The sequence below is a fragment of the Electrophorus electricus genome, chromosome 26 (assembly GCF_013358815.1).
Source record: "Electrophorus electricus isolate fEleEle1 chromosome 26, fEleEle1.pri, whole genome shotgun sequence".
NCBI lineage: Eukaryota > Metazoa > Chordata > Actinopteri > Gymnotiformes > Gymnotidae > Electrophorus > Electrophorus electricus.
The window spans coordinates 5639139-5662967 of record NC_049560.1 but is presented as its reverse complement, the minus strand read 5'-3'; the positions used below and the strand labels follow the sequence as shown (position 1 = coordinate 5662967).

Here is a 23829-nt window from a genome sequence, read left to right as displayed (position 1 = left end):
TCACTCGTCATATAAATAAATATTTCAAATGTTTTGTTGGGTTTTGCTGGAGTCAGACTGCTGGATGTCTTGCTGCATAATATTCTGCAGATGAGCGTATTATGTGGCACTGCAGTCTGCCACGTCTGCTCCTCAGAGGGACATTAGCAATAAGAATCTCCCTAGACCAGGAATGTCTGGCCTAGTTGTGATGTCAGTTCATTTTGATGTTTATTTCCATCGATTCCCAAATAAAGCTGTTACTGTTCTTGTACTCTCCTGAAGTGTTGAATTGCTGTTTCAGAAAATTTTATTTACAGAATAAACATTGTTTTTTAAAAAAAAATAAGCATTTCACTGCATTATTGTACTACTAGGACTAGGTCTCAACCACAGCTATGTTGTTTTGAAGCTGGGGGTGTGACCTGGTTAAAATCAGGAACATCTCATTAAAGAGCCACGCAGATGGAAAATAAGGTAACACTAGGCAAGTGTCCTAGTAACTGAGCCGGCATGGTCATGCCTGTTATTGTTTAGCGCTTTTTAAACCACTGGCCAACTTTCCACATCCACTCTGTAGAGCACTGGCCGTCTCTCCAGGTCAGTGGGATGCTTGCGGGTTTGTTTCAACCGTAAAAACACCCTATCCAGATTCTCTCTTAATCAGCAAGTGTTTCATAATACGAATCAGCTCAGCTGTTAGAGCGTGGAAGAAATAAACCCTGACGGTGGCTGGACTGACAGTTGTAAAATAGAAGTACCCAATTCTAGAACACTAATCCACACTTTATCCAGTGTGATGGGTATAAACCTTTCTCCACATAAGAAAAAAAGAAAAAGACCAGCTGATGCGTCTCGCTTTGTGGTCGTTTGCTTGAATGGATGCATCATTTTATGTTTCAAATAGTAATGGAAAAGGATCTTTCTACAAGCTTACAATAAAAATGACTTTTTAAGCAAACCCAGAGTTCTGCAGTCCAAACATCAATCATAATATTTCTTATTTCACATAGAACTAGAATGCAGTGTATTTGTGGATGTGTCATTTTTCAGTCATTACATTCAACAGGAAAAGGAAAGGCACAAGTTATCTAAGTAATGGTCTGTGTTTAATAAAAACCAGGACAGCAGGTCAGAGAGCGGACCCTAGGAAGCAATGTTGTAAAGAGCACAGTCCTGATGAGGTGAGCTGTTTGTACTCGTCTTTCACTTGTACAACAGTAATCAACATCAAGGCAAAACTTGCACATCAAGAGTGAGTACCAGTGTTTGTAGTGACTTTCTACCTCAAAATTGTGATGGTCAGAACGCAAACAAAACCATATATTACTCACCATTGGCCTACTTAATCTGAACATAGTCCTGTGGATTATATACATTTTGATTGGCCTACTTAATCTAAACACAGTCCTTGATATTAAAAACTGCATGAGTTTGGAAAGAAAATGTAAATTTACTAGAGCATACAGATCTTGGGTGAAATCTCTACCCAAAATGGCTTACTCCAGCCAAGAAAGGAAAGAAATGTTACAAAACAAACCAAAGGCACCTCGTGTTAAACCATGACTATGCAAATAGGGGTTCACAACAGTGGCAATAACATCTGACAATTTACAAACCAAATGTTTATGGATATGCAGAAAAATGGTCAGTTCAAATCATAAATAATAAGATTTATCCAACTCTCCCAAATCTTAGATTAGCTGTATGTAATGCTCCAAAATCAAAGTGCTACATCTGGACTTCACAGCTAGCAGTAACTACAGGTGCCAAGTAGCGATAGTACTCAGAATGTCCTCCAATGATATCGCTCGCTCCTGCTGTCTGTTACGGTGGCTCAGGGCTGTGGCTGCTCCTCCTGCTCCTCCTCCTTCAGCTCTACCAATGGCGCATGGCGGTTGGCCTGAGCGCCCTCTTTAAAGAACACCTTCTTAATGACACCGGCTTTGGGAGCACGGATGGTGTGCTACAAGCAAACAGGATGGGATCAGTGGCCACAGTGGGGAGTGGGTACAGAGGAAAGGTGAGAAACCTTAGCTTACCTCCATTTTCATGGCAATCATCACCATTAGAGGGTCTCCCTTATGGACAGTGTCTCCCACCTGTATGAGGACCTGCACATGCAGCACATTGCAGGGTCATCAGAGAGACAGAACCCGCCTACAGATGAAACAGTATGAGAACAAACATGATTATGGCAGAAGCTGCTTTACCCTACCTTCTCAATGGTGCCCGTCATGGGTGCCACGGCGCCATCCTGTGCCCCGGAGGTGCTGACCCCAGCCAGGAATTTGGGCAAAGGTACGTTCACCTGAGCACTGCCCTCCTGAAACAGTGAGGGATGCGGTGATACAGACAGGACAAACACCAGCAAAGCTCCTCTAGGACTGCTGCTCTCAGCATTGTGACAATGCACACATTTGTAGAGTTCCTGTTCTAAAATCAACTCACTAAGGGCTTGAAAATCACATGCGGACTTGACTAAGGTGTGTGAGGGCAGGGAAAACTGAAACGTGTAATGGTGCCTCTATGATGGAGACTGAGGACCAGTTACCAACCCAAGGCTAAATCCACATCAGTCCTGCCACGAAAATGCCCAAAAGCAGTGGGAATTTACAACGGTATGCCAAGTAGTGCCGCAAGGCAAAAGACGCTGGCTTTGGGAGACGGAGCGCACCGTGGAGAATAGGTGGACCGTGTTGTCCAGGATGACCAGCTTGGGTCGAGACAGAACGCCGTTCACACAGCAGTGCAGGTATGTAGCCCCACCCTCCTTCTGGAGTTCACCGGACACCTGGAACCCCTGGCCTCCAGTCTACAGCCACACACACGCAGTTTCCCAACTGTATTAATCCGTTACGGTACACGGTCAGGATTGCTACTGATGATGATAATGCTACACCACAGAGAGAAACCACACTGTTCGCATACCTCCATCTTATAGGTCCCATCAGGGCTGTAGGTAACAGCTACTTCCACTTCTGCAAAAGAAATCAAATTCAGTCATTTACGGTTCATCAACCACAGTTCAGGAACATGCACTCTATCAGATGTGCTCTGCTCGAACAGTGCAGGGGATTTTTTTGCTGAAGGGGCGGAAAGACACAATCTCTCACCGTGATCAATAGCCTGTCCCATTACAGCTCATCCATTATTCAGGGAAATCTGCTATTTCAGGAGCACCGTCACCCTCCCTCGACATGCAGAGGAATGGAAGGGTGTCTTTGAATTAGCATAATCGATCACGTGCACATAATGAACAGGATCCCAGTGAATGGCGTTTACTCCAACTTTTGCATTACAAGCAGCTTGTTGAGACCCAAACATGGATACGAGAGATACAAGGCACCTATAGCCGCTTTTGGCTCCTAATAGACACAAACCGCTTCATCTTTGCCTTGGACTCATGCTATACTTTCTTCATTATGTAAAAGATTTACTTACGATCTGGAGTAGAAACAAATAACGTGAAGCCTGTCTAATGTGCTGGAGCACAGAGCCTAAACAAGACACCATGTCAATGTCTATTATGGAGCACACTGTTGTGACACTAAGAGACTCGTTCACACTCAAGGATAATAATAATAATGGACCTTATCTGTCTACACACAAAGAGAACACAGATTATATAAGGTAATACAAACTTTCCTAATTGCTCTGGAGCAATTCACCCAACACTCACCATGCAATCTTCATAACGTTTTAGTACTTCATACCTACACTGTAATGATATCACTAAAATTAGGTGTTATTCAAGATGTCTGAGGACGCACAGGTCATAAGTGAAATGAGTGGACTGATGATTTTTAAGAGCTGGGAGAGATGGTACCTTGCAGGCATGTTTGGAGATGAGCCTGACCTGCTTCCGTTTTCCCACCTCACTGGACACCATCCAGATGTCCACTTTAGGACCTGACCGGCACTGTGACTCAGTGCATGATCTGTCTGCCAGTATTCTGTGTTTATAGTTTGTGTTTAGGTCAGGAACCCGAAGGCAGACTATAATATAGTTCTGAAAACGCTGCACTCTAAACCCAGGGGTTGCAACCTTTTTGAACTAGCACCCATTTTCTGTTAGAACCGTTTCACTGCTGTTTAATTATTGTAATCTCATTATCACACACCCCCTTTGACAGGTCCTACTGCCTGCCACAGGTTGAAAACCTCAGCTCCAAACTACCACTATTGGATGAAATCACAAATTACAAATATATGAGCGCTGCCCCTTTTACAGTCAGAGTAGGCAGAAGTCTCGGTTTTTCATCTTGCTCATACCCGTTTCTCTTACTGGTGCGGTACACAGGCCGGGGTGTGTGTGTGTGTGTGTGTGTGTGTGTGTGTGTGTGTGTATGTCTGTGTTGGAGCAGGGGGAACACTCACTGTTGGTCCCCAGGTGTAGCCTCAGATTCCTGCAGTAGAGGACATTAAGGCGGGTACCGTCACCCAAGCCGAAGGGAGAGTACATGTCTGAAAGAGGAACGCTACCCATTACCCTCAGAGCCCAGTTATGGTCATACACAAAAAGCATTTTCGGTGCATTTCCTGAAGTCACTCATAATGGACTTTTTCCTTTCTTAGCACCTAAAGAAAATGGCTGGATTTATACTGAAAATATTACTTTATATTTGGGCTGTTTTCCTAGTCCAGCTCTCAACAGTCCTGGACCAGGTAAGACAGATAAGCGCTTATCTGCCCCTGTTGTGAACGTGCCAGGTAGAGAGCGTGTATGAGTGTGTATGAGTGTTGGCCGGGTGTGCGTCCTGACCGTGTGACCTGCGCGTAAACTCCCGAGTGTGTTCCTTCTCGTGGAGCAGAAGGCCCAGGGCGGCCTGGCAAGTCTCCTCCACGCTGGCCTGTGCTGGCGGAGGAAAGAGTTGCTCGTAGTGCTGTGGGATGAAGCTGGTGTGCACATCCCCCGACTCGAAGCACGGATGCCCCGACAGGCTTAGCAGGAAGTCGATGTTGGTGTTCAGACCCACAATCTGAGGGCAGATTGGGGCACTATGATTTACAGTCTCAAATGTAGAAACAGAAATAAAACACAGTGGAAAATGATACGTCTCATATCTGAAGTCTGCTGGACAGAAATTCATTCAGTTGACATCTGACTTATTGCAGGTCATTTTTACACCCATCATTTACACACAACCCATACGGCACACCGATCTGTTAATATTTGGGTGGTGACACTGTAATGGTCTCAGGTCTTACTGACTTAAAAACTGAATATCACTATTTGTTTTAAAACAGATGTAGTGAGGAACGTAGTCCACTAACATTGTACTGCCGTAAGCAGTAGCGGAGCTTCTTCAGAGCAGCCGAGCGATCCTTCCCCCACACCACGAGCTTGGCGATCATGGGGTCGTAGTGGGCAGACACCTCATCTCCTGAGACACAGGCACAAAGACCCACCTCAGGGCACACAGTCAAGAAAATGTACTCTGGTGTTTAGGAAAATTCTTAAGGGGAAATGTGAACTAAGATTTGCCCTCACAACCACAACTTAAGCGTTCCCCTGTAACACCACGTGGTGTCATCTACGAGGCCTGTGCTTTGTCCAGCCGGAAGACGATGTTTGGAAGGATAAGTGACCCTCACCCTCCCGGACTCCAGTCTCGATGCGCGTGTGCTCGTCTGCCTGCGGCGTAGACAGGTGCAGCAAAGGTCCAGCTCCGGGCAGGAAGTCGTTAGCGGGGTCTTCAGCATAGATCCGGGCCTCAAACGAGTGACCTCGGAGCACAATCTCCTCCTGGGAGAGAGGGAGCTTCTCCCCAGCAGTCACCTGGCCAGCACACAGTCTGTGTTAACGTCATGTGATGGTTTAACGTTAAATAAGCCTTGAAACGTTAGACTAGCATCCAGACATCAGACTACATTCCATCTTCCCACTACATTATTACAATATGACATTAAAATATACAGTCAGTGGATCCTACAATGTGTGAGCTAAAATCACATGAGGATCAAGACAATAAGTCATTAACCCAAACTTAAAAAAAAAAACAGGAAGCAGTATTAATACAAAGCAGACCCTCGAGAATATCATAAGCAACGTTGCACTGTAGCAGAGAGAACAAGAACAGACAAGGATAGATATCACATATTTAATCTACTCAGTTCCACTCAATGTACTGGATCAAAGCAAAGTTTCACTGCCAAAAGCATTTCAAAAGCATATATGCGTTTGGTACAAAAGAGACACCTAGTGGCCTGTATGGGTCAATACGAGGCCACCTTCAACTTACCGTTTGTAAATTGTAAGAACAGAATATAGTACAGGACCTTTAAATGTGAATGCAGGCTCGTGGCTCCTTTTCTCACCCTGAGCTGCCACTCCACCAGGTCGGTGCCGGTGATCATCTCAGAGACGGGATGCTCCACCTGCAACCGAGTGTTCATCTCCATGAAGTAGAAATTGTGCTGAGCGTCCATGATGAACTCCACGGTGCCTGTGGACACAGACGTAACCCAGAGAGGCAAGCAGCCCTTTACCTGATACCTACCCTATTCCATCAAAGCAAAGGCAGGATATAAAAGTTTGGCACATCAAACCAGCAGTATATTCCAGTATATCCCAGAAGAGGAGACCAGGACTCGGGGCTTGGCAGGGACCGTGAGAGTGGGGCTCTTACCTGCTCCCACATAGTTAACTGCTTTAGCTGCCTGCACCGCAGCTTCTCCCAGTTTACGCCTCACCTCAGGACTGATACCAGGCTGTGGTCACACACACACACACACACACACACACACACACACACACACACACATACACACACACATACACACACACATACACACGAACATGTAAAGAAAAGGCCGGTGTCTTTGGGCTTCAGGAAATTACCTTGATCTTAGATCACAGAAAACTAAACCCACATCACACCCATGGTTTCCTGTTCATATCTGTACAATATTAAGGCAAATCAAGACTTGGTTGCAGCAGGCAGGCCTGTAATCAGATAGTGTTAAGCAAAGCAGGACTGCTTGATGTCAGTAATCTGAGAGCAATATGAGAGGGTCCAGGTGTAATGCAGGCCTTAAACTGTACTGCCCGAGAGCTAAAGCTCTATACAAGCAAATTAAATGTCAATCACCCCTGGTGCTTCCTCGATGATCTTCTGATGTCTCCTCTGCACACTGCAGTCCCTCTCAAACAGATACACAGCGTTGCCGTGTTGATCTCCAAACACCTGCACCTCCACGTGCCTAAATGATGAAGATAACGCCTTAAAACTGCAGAGTCCAGAAGAGAGTATGGAGGTCCAGTACAGTGCTGCTCAGGGGCCAGAGCACGTGCCTGGGGTTCTCCACAAACTTCTCCACCAGCATGACATCGTCGTTGAACGATTTGCAAGCTTCCCTTCGCGCAGACTCCAGCTGCTGGTGGAAGTCAGCCTCGGAGCGCGCGATACGCATTCCCTGTCGGAGGGGACACAAGCCACTCGGTGGGACTGGACGTGAGGAAGACAAGAAGGATGCCTACATCTATTCCTGAAACACCCTGCCCTGCAACTACCCTGATCTAAGCCACCTGGTTTCAGTATTCAGATGGATCAGTGCATTAGACCAGACTTACAGCTGAACTCTGCATGGTGCTACATGTCAAAGTGCAAACCTCTTACCTTCCCACCTCCACCTCTTACAGCTTTGATCATAACAGGGTAGCCAATCCTGGTAGCTTCAGCTTGAAGCCTTTCATCCGATTGATCCTCTCCATGGTAACCCTCGATGATGGGCACACCGGCAGCGGACATAATGTGTTTAGATGTGCTAATGCAAAACAAGCAAAATGAAGTCAGTTATGCAACATGGGCACACATACATTTGACCCAGGAAGTGAACATCACTGCACATGTCAGTAATGATGGAAGAGTGAAAGGTCAGTGGTCAGAACCTCTTTATTCCCATATCCCGGATAGCTGAAGAGGGTGGACCGATGAAGAGGATCCCTTCCTGCTTGCACAGTTCTGCAAACTCTGTATTCTCAGAGAGGAAACCATAACCAGGGTGGATAGCCTTTCCCAACAAAAATAAATAAACAAACAATTAAAAGGTCAGAAATCTGAAACATAAGGTACTTATGTATGACGATGCTCCAGAATATTCACTGCAAACAACAGCTTCTAGGGTCTGGTGTTAAATGTGTGGAGATTGTAAAATAAATAATGGGTATTAGTTCCCCAGCTGTGCACACTGTATACGGCACACTGTAGCCTGTTACAGCTACAGTAGAGGTGTTGCCGCTGGCCTTATCAGGCCATGCGCTCATATGGAAACAGAACAAACACAGAAGTGGTGGAACAAACCTACTACAGGAGCTAAGTCAGGTGGTTTGAAATGAAAAAGCACCGGGTTACCTGTGCTGAGGACTTCTTGGCAACTTCCAGAACTTTCTCCATACACAAGTAACTCTGCTGTGAAGGAGATGCTCCAATATGGTAGGCTTCATCTGCCTGGAATTCAAATATCGGGACAAGTCTGTAGTAGCTCTCAATTACAAAGATAACCACGCAAGAGGATCAGTGTGTAATATCTGCCAAAATATGTCCCATAAAATGAATGTTGTAGATATAGCCGAATAAGTAGATTAAGAGGCAGCTGTAAAAAGTAAAAAGGCAGCTAATTTTTAACACCTTTAGAAAATGTGGACATTGCAACACTTGTGAAGGGCAGCCACAACGTCTGTTTTTCTCACCATGGCCACATGCATAGAATGCCTGTCAGCATCACTGTACACAGCCACAGACCGAACACCCATCTTCCGGGCTGTCCGCATCACTCTGCATGCAATTTCTCCCCTGTTGGCAATGAGCACTTTCTCCATCCTCCCTGTAGACAGAAAATGCTCCAATTACCAGCTTGCAGCTGGTATACCCAATATGATTGGACTGCTTGCTTGTCTGAACACAGGCAGCACACTGCTGGCCTTTTCAGTCTCTGCTGTGCTCACAATCCACCAGCATTAAATCAAGACCCTGACAATAAGTTTATTCGTGCCTCACTGAACTCCACAGCTAATGATCTTAGAGTAAAATGTTAAAAAGGTTTCAAAAAGTATTGTTAAAGAACAACAAGCTTTTTGGCTTGCTGGGTCTGTGTTGATGCAGTGGAGAGCATAGACGGTGAGAAAGGATCAGCCCTGTGAGTGACAAACTCAGATGACCACAACTCTAAAAGGAGTTGCACGACGGCTCTCCTCAGATCTGAGACCGTCTTCATCCCTTCGCGCTCACCAGCCCAGGCGTGCCTGACGAATCCGTTGGTCCATATCAATTTCCTACGGGGAAGACAACATCAGAGGTCAAGATCCTTCACTTCTTCTGAAAACCAATCATGTTTTGAAAACAGTCTTTGAGTTTACACCGACAGCTCGGAGTCAGTAGTCAGCTACCACGAAGGACTCGGTCTAAAGAACCTGCAGTTATGTTCCTGTCCACATTAATTCATTGCTTCTACTCAAATTAACCCGAACAAATCCAAGTTCAGCGTCTGCAAAGTCCAGACTACTGCCAGGTTAGCTGGCTGTGCCCTTCGGCTCTGCAGCTTTGTGGCAACAGTTTTGTACAAAGTTTCTAAAGCATTCTCAGATAATGCAGCTACAAAAATAGCCTATTGAAAATCGCCAAGAAATACTAAAGTTCCCTCGCTGTGAATAAGTGATATTCGACAGTTATCAACGTTAATTTTCGAGCTGAGTTAAGCTAACTGTTAGCCACCAAACAGCAGATCACTTCCAGCGAGGAAACCTTTATAGCTAGCTAGCCCCTGTATTTAGGTATCAACCATAATCTTTGACACAGGGTGACAGTAAACTGATTACTCCAAGAACTTACTGCAGCCGTGATGTTAGACCCGGACTAACTTGTCCTTTCAGGACAGCAGCCATATTCACTGTCTGAATGAACCGGATAGCTAGGCTAGCTACCGTTAGCCAGGTGAAGAGATCTGTTCGCTTCTACACTTAACTACCTAGCTAACTGCGCTAAAATGGACTCGTTTCGGTTGGTTTTAAGATTTTCAGAATATGCACAACTTATTTTTACTGAGCCCTGTACTAATAGAGCGCATACTGATAGAAATAGCTAGGTAGCTAATGAAAGGTTTGCTAAGCTTAGCTACGTGGATTGGCCCTCAAAGCGAACCGTAGTTGCGCTAACCAATCATATTGATTAGAAGGTGTGTAAACGTTGTTTAGGAAACTTAGGTTTCGCATTCAGATTTTTCCATACTTTATTGATAGTAGTAAAAAATTCTCATTCATACATGTGACAAAATCAAACGAACAAATACAGTGCTTTTCCTTATTATTGACAAATAATACACAATGAATTGCAGTAGCTATCACTCATTTTAAAGCCTCAGTCAGATATTTTATAACAACGCGAATTAAAACAGTCACAGTCTTGGCTTGACTTTGTACCAGATTTATCTGAATAGTGGCGTCAACATCCACATAACCTTTTAGGTGAATGGCTACACTGTTTTGAGTAACTAACTATATATCTACACTGTTGTAAACACAAGAGCCACATTTTATGTAGATCATGCACAAGTTCTTAAAGTTGTTCATAGTTTTGCCCACGGCGTTCGCGCAGGAGCACATACACCAGCACGGCGATGAGGATGACGCTCACAGCTACAGCGCCCAGGACAATGGGCACGATCCGTTTTGTGTAGTCTGCCCAGCACTCCACCTCTGCAATGACAGCGATCACAGAACGACTTAGATGTAAGCAGACAGTCCTATTGGTGAACCCCAATCCATAGGCTACACCAACACACCTCTAAAATTCAGTCCGTATCTTCTGGGAGCAGTCTTTTACAGTTATGTTGTTTCCCAGACACAACTTACTAGACTTCGATATATCGATGACATTAATCATAAATGTGTTTCTGTGCATAAAAGGCTGGTATGTTACCGTTTCCAAATGTCCCTTTGGACAGGTCAAAGGCTTGAATCTGCAAAGGAACCATCTTAATTCTAAGACTGTCAGCCAGGATTAAAGAAGTCTCCGAATTGCACATGAAGCTCTTTCCATTGGTGGCTGAGAAGAGTTTTTCATGGTCCATAATACCTGGATATTTTTTGGCTGCAGAGAAGAACACAGAAGACAGGTTATACACAGGCTATACCACATGAACACACTTAAAAGAGCTCAACAGATTTTGTTATGCTTCAACTGTCTGCTGTAAACCTGTCAGGCGTATGCACATACATTTGCATTTCTCACAGGGAGGCTGTGGCTCGAGAACAGCCTTCATCTTACTCACATAGGTCACACTGCCCTCCTGCAGGTGTCAAGAAAAAGAAAAAATCAATAAAACTCTCATTATAACTTGAATCTAATTATCCATCCAATTCCAAAGCAAACCTGAAAACACCCAGTACACAAGACACACAAAATACACACAAAAAATGTTAACCATAGTAACCATAGTCCCAATGTTCACTAAGCACTTAAACATGCTTAAACTTTAATTGTCTTCTTTTCCTCTCTACCCAGGGTGTTAGCCTGATAGTGTTTTTAACACTGACTTATTTATTGTGGGGAAGCTATTGTAGGGCTGTGGTGGTTCAGTGGTTAAGGTACTTGACTTGGAATCGGAATTTTGCTCATTCAAGCCCCGCCACTGCCAAGTTGCCACTGTTGGGCCCCTGAGCAAGACCCTTAAGCCTCAATTGCTCAAGTCGTGCTCAGTCATAATTGTAAGTCGGCCAAATGCGTAAATGTAAATGACTACAAAGCACTTCTATAAGTCACTCTGGACAAAGCTGTCTGCCAAACACTGTAAATGTTTGTGATGGAAGGAAGAAGTCTGGAAATGAAAGTCCAGCATACAAAATCCCACTGAATAAATGTACAACAGCACTTGTTCTGAAATGTACACTCATCAAAGGTAAATGTCATACATGTAATGTTTCTTTACATTTGAGGATGACTGCATATGCAGCAGACATTTCTGCCTGTGTAGAAATATTCTGAGGCCTTATTCACAGTGTGCTCACATTCAAATGTGCACCTGTAAACTTATCAAAATAGCAAAATGTTAGATGGAATTTGCTAAAGCCAAAAAGTAAAATACCTCTCACCTTTAGAAAGATCAAATGCATAAGTAATCACATGTGTTCATTTAAGTATTGTAGATTTGGTGTTTCTCCAAGTTAGTGCACTTTGATGCTAATGATTTTAAGTTCAGATATTTAGATGTGCTAAAAGAAGAGCAAAATTAAGTCATAATTAAGAATAATTAAGAAAACTTAGATGCAGTTAGCTATGTACCTTAATGAAAGTAAACTCCAGATTTCCACCTTCAAAGACCAATGAAAGGACAGCCCTCTGGTCTCCACAGTATCCTGTTGCCATAGTGGATTTTGGGTTCATGTTGAAAAATGATTTTTTCTGCAAAATTTACCCAAGAATTAATTTATTCAGTTTAGATTTATTTGTACAATGATTTTCATAAGAACCATCCAGGTTATATTGAAAATCTGTATTTTGAGCTCAGCAGTGGAGAGATCATGTTTCAGACCATTACATCACTGTTTAATTGAATGTGGTTTACAGAAGTGTAAAACATTCTATAAAACATTTCAAACCTGTCAAACGTAGCTAATAGGCCAGAGTATTTTTTACTCTTTCCTCAGTGAGCTGTGAACTGACTTCTCACTGCAGTAGTGGTTTTCCAATTGTGTTCACACCTTTTTTTTTTTGAAGTGCCGAGAGACAAAAAAAATATGCTTAGACAGTAGCACAATGTACCTTGTCCTCTATCACTATGTACACCACTCCCAGGTTTGCCTTCACGCACACTTGGCCTTTCCGGTTCTTTAAGACAAAGCTCCCAGTGGCTGGCGCTGTCTCTTTGGGTTGGAGACTTGGCCTTTTGGACACGTTGAGTGAAGCACCTTTCTCGTTGCCTGAGTGGTCTAAATCAGCCTCTGCATGCTCAGTCTCCAGGGTCTCAGAAGCCATGCCTCTTCCTGTGTGTGCGTGTTGCAACAGCGGGATTTCAGTTGATGTTTATATCACACGTGTCAAGAAAGCTTTTACTTTTGCTTTATGTTCCTTGTATTTTCATACATTTGAGGTGCATGAAGTAATCTATCTGGTGCATTTAGGGCAGAAGCCGGTTATGAACACAGACAAATCCCTGGGTGCATTCTGTGCTCTTTGTGCTCTTCGAGTTGAATTTAGGATTTGGTAGATTTTTAGGTATTATTCATCAAAAGTACCAACTGAACCATATTTTTCACAGTTCCACTGAAACTGCTGTAAACAAGTTTTAGTAATATGCCACCTCTGAACTTTGAAAAACGCAAATCATAGATTGGAGGACAATGAAACTCACCTAGAAACAGCAAAGCAGAGAGAATCATAAACTGCATGGTGATGTGTCTTGCATCAGTCATCTCGAGAGCTCGGCCTGCATCTGCTGGCTTGCTGGTGGTCTGTTGTGAATGGTCTGCTCTAACGCAGTGGGAGCCTTTGGGGGATGTGCTCGGGGAGGAGCATTGCAGTTCATGCTATGAGCTGTTGTTAGTTGACAGCAGAAGCAACACCTTTTTTCTTCTTAACACTTTTTTCTTCTTAATGCCAACAAAGAAGAAAGAAGAATATTTTTCCATTATTGTGTAAAAATGAAAACAACAGAAAATCAGCCTTTCCTCAAACTGTAGAGTCAGGGAAAACACTTTTTAGTACCATACGCAACATTTATCAGTATTTTTTGTCTTACCTTTTTATATTTTCTGGCTTCTGCCTATGTAAACAGTTGTCCATCAAGTGCATATGCACATCATATATATTTGTATAAAAGTATTCAATTGAATGTAGATTAATTTATTAATTCATTTTATTACTGTGTAGTCTTCTTTTTGTTCTTTTCACACAGGAGACCAGCGGACTGTTTTACGAAGCAGGTTGTCTTACTTCGACAGCTAACCTTTTTTAAGAGTTTGATTTAACCATATATTTTTACAGTGTTACGTCGCCATGGCATCTAACGCTAAACTGTTCGAAACTTATAAGGCTAGAAAATAATTATAAGGCTATTTAGCACTAAAGCAATTATTCATGTTCCTTATGTAGATAGGGAAACCATCCAATCCTGTCTTACGCATTATTACAATCAGTAGTTTTCTTCCAGCATCCAGTATTACTTTTGCCAATTATAACTGCCTTAGCTTATGTTAGTCATACTTAAGTATGATTTCTTTTTCTTCCACTCCAAAGTAAGCGGTTGACTGCTAAAAGAACTTGCGTATTTTATCCTGAGCCAATAATAAGATTGGCAGTCCAATGTTTCCTGAATGCGGACACAAGCCAAGCTTTGTTCAGAACGACAGTGGCTTATATTTTAAGGTTCCTGATCCTTTTGTGACAGATTATCATTGCCTTTAGAATCCAAAATCAGTGTTATGCTCCAAAGTTTTTGATTGAATGAATGAATGAATGAATGAATGAATGAATGAATGAATGAATGAATGAATGAATGAATGAATGAATGAATGCTGTTTTTAGGCGTTGTCAGGTCTTTCATCATTACAAACCCCCCCCCCCCCAACACCACCTACTCCTCCAACACACACACACACACACACACACACGCACGCACACATGCACGCACACACACTCCAACGCGCTCTTTTTCAGTGTCATTAGAATAATATAATAAGCCCTTTATAGCCTACAACTATTAGCTATTAGCAACTATTACAACTAATTGTTAGGCATTATAAAGATTGTATTGGGTATTTTCTATAGAGCCCCTATTCTAAAGTTATTACTGGTTCATTTTATGCATATAGCTACATAACTATATCTAGGCTATATTGTCATATAGTTGTCAGATTATTGTCAATCGGTCGTTCTTCAGAGGGATCGACGAGCCACAAGTTTCCAATGCCCTACTCCACTCAGTATAAACGGTCGAAAAGTTTCTAAAGTTGATCATTTTAATCCGCGTTAATTTTCCATCGTTTAGATGCATTTTAGAAGAGTCTCCGTATGATAGACGCTACAGGGAACGCAGCGCAGAGAAATGCTGCTTCCAGGCATGAAATATGTGCAGTGCAATATTTAAAAATCACAACCTGTCTATCACTGTTTTGTAAAAAGGTAGTTTGGTTGCGAAAATGGGTTCTAGGAAGTCTGTGGAGACGGATTTGGAGAGCGGTCTGGTCAAAGGTAGGTTTGGAGTGTTTGGAGTGTTTGCTCATCCAAAGTCTTTATAAAGAGTTGAACCGTTACTGCATTCTTCGTTTTGCTGGGTCGTTCACATTTCTGGAATTGTCCGAGCTAAAAATCCCTGGTCGTATATACAAATGAGATAACGTGACTTATCAAGAAATTTTATTCCAAGTCTTACAATGTCATTTTAGTGACCTTACGTCAAGACTGCCACACTTAACCTAAAAAAATCAAGCGTAAAAAAAAGAAAAAGAATTCAGTCTAATACATTATTTGCGGACTAAGCATACAATGAGATCATTTATAATGTGTTCATAGAGGAGCGGTATCTCTAAGGTCCCAAGCACATTGAGCACTCTGAACCCAACTGCGAAGTATTGATTAGAAAAGGAAAAAAAAAACTTTGTGCACTCCAGAATAAACATTTGCATTATATCTAGCGAATGACTGGATGCCTGACACGGTTTATTCAGGCCGGGGGAGCAAACCGAGGTTTTTTAGCTCTATAACAGGTCAATCATTACGGAGAGGAGAGTGCGTCGGGGACAGCCCTGAGTCGGACTAGGGGCCCTTCGTTATCGCCGTCGGAAAAAATGAAGGCAGACGTGCTCGGTTTACTTTTGGCGCTAACGGGCCTTTTTCACGCCGGATCACACGGGCAGGAGGACGCCGGTCTTCCGTGCAGCGATAAAACCGTGGAGGACGTTGTGCATTTGGTCCTTCTGTTACACAATAAAGATTTAAGTGAAGGAGGTCAGCTGGCTCTGTATCAAATCCTCGAGGCTTCGAAGGCAGGCTAACTATATTCTAACTTTTCAAAGGATGTTAAATATACGACTGTATAAAGCTTTTTGGAATGGGTTACTACTCGATGCGGTTTTCCGAAATGTGAATTCGTCTCCTGTGTTTTTACTTTTACTTTACTTTAGTTTTTCTTTGTGCAAAGCAACATAACAGTACTTTCCTTATCACAGGCTCAGAACGATTCAGGCGACGTTATATCAGTACGTTTCACAGGGCGAGAGACGGATTGTCCAGCAGGGGGCGACAAAGTCTGGGATCAATGTGACTACCTGCAAGATCCCGCTAAGGTAGCCTACAGGTTTCTTTAAAGTTGTAATGGTTTCACATAGCTTTACGAATCGTTTATAATCTTCTCGTTTCCTAGGCAATACGCAACTGTCAAGCAAAGGTCCTGCTTAAAGAAACAATGGAAGTCATTTCATCTCACTGTTCAGGTATGCTATTTGATTAAGAAAAACTTCAGTTCCATAGGTTACATCATAGCCTTAAGATTAAGGTTTTCTCCAGATTTATATAATAGTGATGTGTCATTCACAAGCTAAATTATTGCTGAAAGCCAGTTGTTCTCCAGGCATGAAATTATATCTGTGAAATCTTACCACTTAACATGCTGAAATTGCTTCTTTCCAGTGGATCTACCTGTGGTTTCCATGCAGAGGCCACCTTGCTTGGGCTGCCCTATCAACATTGACATACACAGTGAGGACATTAAGGAGCCCCTAAGTTATTCGCTTTTAAAAGCCAACATAATGCATAACCACCCACACTTCTTCATCCTTAACACCATTTACCAGGCAACAAGGCAGGCAAGTATTTCTGTGTTGTACAGTCTGTTGCGCACTCTCATGTGGAGTTCACCAAACAGCTTGTTTTGGTGGATCTGAACGTGACTCTCTTTCTCTATGTTGGTGTCTTCAGGTCGATCACTTTGACAGATCTGTTTTGTGTTTGGTCACTGGCCCCAGTTGCTTAACTGTTGCCAGAGTTTGCTACAGTTCACTGTAAAGGGAATCAAAGTGATATAGTGTGTGTGTGTGTGTGTGTGTGTGTGTGTGTGTGTGTTTGTGTGTGTGTGTCCTTGCATAGGTAATTGCTGGATTCAGGTATCAACTAAAGTTTGACATGCAAAAAAGTAACTGCACCAAATCAGACTTCAAAGAGGTTACTGAGGAATGTCACCCAGACCAGGAAGCTCCAGTAAGACTGAATAAAACATTTGTGTAATATAAATTATTATTAATGATTAGAGAAAAGCACTTATGACCATTAGTTTCACAAAGTTAAATTAATGCAACTAAATGCAATAATGTTTATGTGTGTGTCTGTTTGTTTACATTGCAACAATGGCAAAAGTGATAAGAAATATGTGAAAACAAAAGGCTCTGAAGCTTGCAAACATTCATTTTTAAATACACGAAGCTTTCAAATAGGCCCCCTGGGGACAGCTCTCACAGAGCAGCAACTGGCTTGTAGCCCCGCCTCTTATACAGCAGCAGTAGTGTTGTAGCCCCGCCTCTTATACAGCAGCAGCAGTAGTGTTGTAGCCCCACCTCTTATACAGCAGCAGTAGTGTTGTAGCCCTGCCTCTTATACAGCAGCAGTAGTGTTGTAGCCCCGCCTCTTATACAGCAGCAACAGTGTTGTAGCCCCGCCTCTTATACAGCAGCAACAGTGTTGTAGCCCCGCCTCTTATACAGCAGCAGTAGTGTTGTAGCCCCGCCTCTTATACAGCAGCAGTAGTGTTGTAGCCCCGCCTCTTATACAGCAGCAACTGCCTTGTAGCCCCACCTCTTATACAGCAGCAGTAGTGTTGTGGTCCCGCCTCTTATACAGCAGCAACTGCCTTGTAGCCCCGCCTCTTATACAGCAGCAGTAGTGTTGTAGCCCCGCCTCTTATACAGCAGCAGTAGTGTTGTAGCCCCGCCTCTTATACAGCAGCAACAGTGTTGTAGCCCCGCCTCTTATACAGCAGCAGTAGTGTTGTAGCCCCGCCTCTTATACAGCAGCAGTAGTGTTGTAGCCCCGCCTCTTATACAGCAGCAGTAGTGTTGTAGCCCCGCCTCTTATACAGCAGCAACAGTGTTGTAGCCCCGCCTCCGTTTTCTGCACTCTTTTTTTGGTTCTGCTTCAGTGCACCGGGGCTCAATGTCAGATCAGTCCACTATTTAATGTAATACATTCAGTCCACTATTTAAGAAATAATTATTGAAGTATTATAGAACGTCAACATGGAAAGAAGACTTACATTCTTACATGAATGGCTGTGTAATGTGTACACTTCCATTTATTGTATAGAGTTTCATCAACTGCAACTCCACTGTGGATGTGGCACCCTGGAGACTTGAACTTCCAGAGACACATGTGCAGTGTGCACCGGGACCTATACAAGTGAGTCCACTAGCTAAACGCTCATTCACTCTTTCACTCTTTCACTATCAGTGTTAACCGCCCTGCTTGCCGACTGCTCAGAGCTATCGCTGTCCATAATGAAAAGTTGTTGCTTTCAGAGTTTTATGTTTAAACGTCCGCCTGGCTGGTCTCCCTTGAGGAGCGTCCACAACCTTGCGGTCCATCAAGAGCCGTCAAACAAACCTCTAAAAACGGAATCGTCGGATGAATCGAATGAGAGCAAAGCCATGCCCACCGCTACCGCCCCTCCTGCTGATCCCGCATCTCCCGCACGAGACCAGGATCCAGTTTTAGACAGCGTTCCTTCCACTGCTCCCATCACTGCTCCTAGCTGTCCCAGCAAGCCCTGGAAGGTTTTCCAACCTGTGTTCAGAGGGCCTCCCCCTCCTCCTTCCAATAAAACAGAGATAGGCTTAGGTGCTGCAGAACCGTCCGGATGAGTGAGTGTAACCATGTCTGTGGTGATGCACGGCATGCGGCAGTTCCCCATTTGGGATGCAAAAATCAAATGCATTCTCCTGTTCTGTAATTTTGAAAGTATTCTTGGCATTTTCTTGGGGATATTACACATAATATTAGAGTGATGCATGGTGTATTGTTATCCTTATGTCTAAATAAAACGAGAAAAATAAACAGCATATGGTGACAGAATATTTTATTTTTTATTTTACTAATTTTATTTGGGGGTTTTTTCCCTTTTATTTAATATAGGCAAGAGTCCTGCTTTGAGAAACATCCCTCAGTAATTGCCTGTCTGGAGACCCCATGACTATAGAACAGAGGTCTTTAGTTTTGGATCTCAGTTCCAAAATCTGGCCCAGGATTTTGTAATCACTGATTTACAACATTTACAACATTACAGAAATGTAATACAGCCCTTGAGATCCGGGTATTACAGATTTTACCACCAACCCTTTACCAAGGAGTCCACTGTATGGACAGAGTGCAACAAACTTCTAGCAATTACAAAAACCAGGACTGGAAACTGAAATTGCAGTCAGGAGTTGAAGATCTCTGCTGTTCATATTTGGGCTATTTAAGACCTGGATAATTATCTGGCTCAGGTGTGTTAGAATCAGAAAAATGCATTGAGTTGGCAGGTCTGGGCCCCAGAATCAATAGTGTAATATCACTAAGAATAATATAAACATGTATTATTTATGATAACATAAAATGGTAACATAACATAAACTGTATTTATGATAAACCCAAACATCTCTAACTCCCTGATGGCCTAATTTAAACACTTGCTGGAATTCTACACCTTGCAGGAAGTTGAAATGACATTTTCTCAAAATTGAATGTACCTAACTTTAGATTTAGGTACAATTTCTTTTTTAATTGATGGCAGAGTTGGCAGTGAGCAGGCGGTTGAGTTTATTGCTGTAGTCTTAGAGAGAGTGGCTTACGTGCGGTTTTCAGTTTCTATGCAGTTTTAGGCAGTGGAATTCTGAACAACATGTATACTACTCACTAACAGTTCTAAAGTATCGAGGGGAGGTAAATAAACCATGTCTGCTAAATGCCATAAATGTGACCGGCCAGACAGGCTGGCCTCTCCCCCCCCCCCCCCCCCCCCCCCCACTTCAGTAATCGTATTGATTGAAACCAATTTCTTTGCAGGCCATTTTATTGACTTGCTCGACAGATGCCTGCTCTTACCACAGTAAAGAAATATTGCCTAGGAAGTCACAAAGTGAGGTATCAAAATGTTAATCTGCCTTCGCAAAAACACTGTATTATAGAACTGTCATCTCATTTTACTTTCAGAAAGTGCTTCAAACTGCGTGAATGTAAAGAAATGCATGTGGCCAAGCACTTCATCTTAATTTTCTATTCTCAGAATAAATTAGCATAGACCGTATAGTAATATAAGACTGGACCTACATGTTAGAGTAATGATACTGGACATACAAATCGAAACTGGATTGTCAGGAGCCATAAATGAATTTTTGGAAATTTTGAAGAACTCCAACTGATTACTGTTTAAAAACAAATTTCAACATAGTCATCAGTTCTCACCTGAGATGAATGTTAATTTTTCTCTCAGCTTTTTTCAGCTGAGCTAGTAGCCATTCATATTCATTTCCACCCATCAGTAAAGGTGAGATGTGTACAACACACTATCTCTATACACTATATATATTTGGGATATTCAGTATGTGGATAACTCTAGTATACTGAGTAGGCAATTGGAAATTCCTTAAAAGCCTAATTATTATCTCAATGAGTATCTTATAGAACATGGCCTGAAACTGACCTGAGAAATTTTATTGTAAGTCTAAATAGTGCTTAAAATATTGTTTAATTTCACAGATGGTAGGATGTTAGCATAAGGTAAGATACTGCTCCTAAACTGATTTGTTTGCCTATACCGGAAACAAAATTAATTAAAAATCTGGGAGTCATGATACGATTATGTGACTTTGAAATTGAATGGATGTATTAGAGAGGCACAGGTCAGAGGGCAGTCATACCTCTCTGATGTCCAGGGGCCAAAAGAGTACTTTGACGTCATTCGCAATCTAGATACCAGGAAAAATCCACCAACGTGAATGACTTAAATAGCCTTGCCTGGCTTGTAAGTGGCATTCATTGTTTGCGCTTCATCAGTATATGTCAGAGGTCTCATGAGGGGGTCTCGACCTGCCTGTTTTCATCTCATCCTGGTCTGCACCTATGAATTTTTAGCAAACTTGACGTCATGGACATGGCTATAAATGTTGGGGATGAGCCCTTCGACTCGCACAGAGAGTTCTTCCAACGCTCAAGACAAACCGAAGGGATCCTGAACACCATGACAAGTGAGCGTCTCCTGATTTTGACAGTTACCTGCTACTTTTTAATTTGGTTTGTTACGTGCGATGACTTTGTAGAGATCCGCTCCACTGAAGATGACATCAAGGCGCAGGAGGAGAAAGAGTTGGTGAGATTTTCGATGTCTAGTTGATGGGGGTTAGTTTAGACACAGTGCATGCTTTCTAAGGGAAGGGTCAGGCCTAATAATATCATTACCGCTGTGTAATATTTTTTTTTTTTTGCAGATTGAAGCTCTTCAAGAAGTCCTTGAAAAACTGAGGAACAAACAAAATCCATCCACTGAGAAGAGGTTAGGCTGGATTCCTTCAGTGAGTAAATTGCTAGCTTCTTACTGTGGTAATGTATATATATTTTTAAAAGTTCATTTGAACTTTTGGAATTATTTGTAATAGGTGGCCTATTAAAAAATGCTCTCTGCTCTGTATGACGCAGTGTGATGCCGGAGAACACTGTGCCGTACGTAAAGGGGCGCGCATTGGGAAAGTGTGCAGCTGTCCTGGAGGAACCGTGTGCAGTTTCTCCATCCTAAAATGTTTGTGAGAGTATCGTTTTTGCCCTTCTCTACAATTGTCAACTCATATTGGATAACTGTAGATAGTGAAATCACTAAATAAACGCGTTTTGTACATATTATCTGTTTCATTGAATTCTTGTGAGTGGAGACGTTTGTTTCATATTAAAAAAATATGTACCACTAGATGGTGCAATATGGTTATGGGAGTTGTGAGGTTGTGTGTCGGGGAAAGGTTTACAAGCATTTTTTAGCCTACAGTTAACAAAAATTACTAATGCAATGGTATTTCTCATAGATCCTAAACTTACAAACGAAAGCATAGACACCAGCCACTAAAAAAACTTTCTCCAACTAGAAACCAGTGCAAAAATATTAAAGCTTCAGTTTCCTGTATGTTAGATTCTTCTCTTACACACTCTGAGACAGGAGTCAGTTTAAAGTTCTCACTGTCTGATCTCCAGCCTCTGTTCTGGTGATGAGGATGTGAATTCTTACTGGCTGTTTTAGTCTGAGGCTTGGATGCATGGCAAATAACAGCCCAAACCAGCTTCTGCAGGCCATGTACAATTTTAGAATGCTGCTTTCCATGAACCCTTTATTAACTGGACGTAGAAGAACGGGGCTATTTGAATGAGGTTCAGGGAAGGTACCATCCAATAAAATATCCAGATTTACAGCAGGATGGGTCTAGTCAAACTAAGTGGCGAAAGTGTTCAGCTGTGTCTTTTAGGCAAATGCTTTTTTTTTCTTTTTACAAGACATGACTTAAAATAAGTTAGGAAATGACATTCATAAAAGAACAATTGTTACATAACAGTTTAATATGTGATTTCCTAAGTCATACGTAACATCATGTAAATAAAAAAATATTTGATGCTAAAGAGTGGGTATAAAATAATTGTACAAAGGTGATGATTTAGGTCATTTAGACAAGATAAGGATAATTTTCAGTTGAAATCTTTTGATATCTTTAGACACTTTAAAAGTTAGACATTTTTTGCAGTCTTTTCAAGTCATTTTTTATTCCAACCACCACAAACTATTGTCTTTAAAATTAACTCTACTAATCCAGGAGTAATTTCCCATTTAAAGCATATAATTTTTCTGATCAATGCTCCTAGTCTTTCCATAATCAGAGGTGCTTAGGAAAATGATTTTAGTATGGCATTCTCAGAGATATATGGAAGGGTATGTTCTCTAGGATTCACTCCTCTTTAATATGTGCTAGGCATAGCTTGTTACAGTTTAATGTGGTCCATCATATACAAAATCCATCAATGTGGTCCATCAATTTCAAAATTTGACAAGAGCGTTCCTGAAATGTATCCCAAATGTAGTCAAAGCAAGCAAGGACCTGCCAGACTATTTCATATATTTTCTCTTTGCCCTTCCATATGCAGATTTTGGATATCTATATTTAAAGATCTTTCTGTTTTCATTGGTATCCCCTAACAGCCGGCTCCACTTGTTGCTTTATTTTGAGTGACCATAGAACACCCATGTCTATCTAGTGAGTGATCTGATGTTATAGCTTGTGCATTCCTGTTAGTAAGAAATGTAGTCCTATTAAATTGGAAGAGCTCCCCCCCCCCCCCACCTTCTGACCAATTGGATAAGAGACGAGATCCAATTTTATACTCTGGAAGAAATCCAAAATACAATGCAATGTACAATATGAATCAGCTGATTAAGTTTCATAATCAGATATAACACTGTGCTTGTGTTTCCAGTGGGTTGTGTCACTGACAAGTGCTTTTTGTAATTCATGCAGACGCTCCATTTTTTCACATACCATTAAGTAATATGTGACTAAGCATATAAATATGCGCTTATAATAATTCTGTAGGGTTTTTGCTGTCTTTGTTTTGTTCTGCTTCTTACTTCTCTCTCTCTTCCTATATTACTGCTGGATGTTAGTGCTTTAAATATAATAATTATTTTAATTTGTTGTAAATGTATGCATCTTGCAAGATAATTGTAAAAAGCACTAAATGCTGGGTCATGGCAATAGCAAATGCATCACATCAGGGATGAACATCTTTAGAAGAATTGTGTTTGCAAACAGAAGCACCTGCTTGTGGCAAAGATAGAATCAGGTTGAGTAGCCAACAC

The 23829-nt window shown here is 42.1% G+C and overlaps 4 protein-coding genes across 4 annotated transcripts; 2 read left to right on the top strand and 2 right to left on the bottom strand.

The window, feature by feature from the left end:
* Positions 1-1069: 1069 nt before the first annotated feature.
* mccc1 (methylcrotonoyl-CoA carboxylase 1 (alpha)) lies at positions 1070-10110 on the bottom strand. The gene is made up of 19 exons (XM_027010723.2): positions 9813-10110; positions 9213-9256; positions 8675-8808; positions 8337-8432; positions 7874-7995; positions 7602-7749; positions 7277-7398; positions 7074-7185; positions 6612-6693; positions 6301-6428; positions 5578-5761; positions 5257-5366; positions 4745-4961; positions 4360-4446; positions 2911-2960; positions 2657-2794; positions 2198-2305; positions 2022-2093; positions 1070-1945 (listed from the first exon to the last, which is right to left on the bottom strand). Exons 1-19 carry the CDS (start codon positions 9863-9865, stop codon positions 1817-1819), a joined length of 2136 nt encoding a protein of 711 aa, XP_026866524.2. The 5' UTR covers positions 9866-10110; the 3' UTR covers positions 1070-1816.
* Positions 10111-10195: 85 nt separating this feature from the next.
* Positions 10196-13447, bottom strand: LOC113577832 (lysosome-associated membrane glycoprotein 3). Its single transcript, XM_027010712.2, has 6 exons — positions 13330-13447; positions 12741-12961; positions 12261-12380; positions 11196-11268; positions 10899-11069; positions 10196-10675 (listed from the first exon to the last, which is right to left on the bottom strand). The coding sequence occupies exons 1-6, from the start codon at positions 13388-13390 to the stop codon at positions 10536-10538; spliced, it is 786 nt and encodes a 261-aa protein (XP_026866513.2). The 5' UTR covers positions 13391-13447; the 3' UTR covers positions 10196-10535.
* A 2316-nt stretch (positions 13448-15763) lies between these two features.
* kng1 (kininogen 1) lies at positions 15764-18961 on the top strand. The gene is made up of 7 exons (XM_035523090.1): positions 15764-15961; positions 16145-16261; positions 16339-16408; positions 16605-16780; positions 17061-17171; positions 18270-18362; positions 18482-18961. The coding sequence occupies exons 1-7, from the start codon at positions 15764-15766 to the stop codon at positions 18821-18823; spliced, it is 1107 nt and encodes a 368-aa protein (XP_035378983.1). The 3' UTR covers positions 18824-18961.
* A 2129-nt stretch (positions 18962-21090) lies between these two features.
* On the top strand, positions 21091-21800 carry cart1 (cocaine- and amphetamine-regulated transcript 1). Its single transcript, XM_027010717.2, has 3 exons — positions 21091-21309; positions 21428-21511; positions 21636-21800. Exons 1-3 carry the CDS (start codon positions 21094-21096, stop codon positions 21741-21743), a joined length of 408 nt encoding a protein of 135 aa, XP_026866518.1. The 5' UTR covers positions 21091-21093; the 3' UTR covers positions 21744-21800.
* Positions 21801-23829: the final 2029 nt, after the last annotated feature.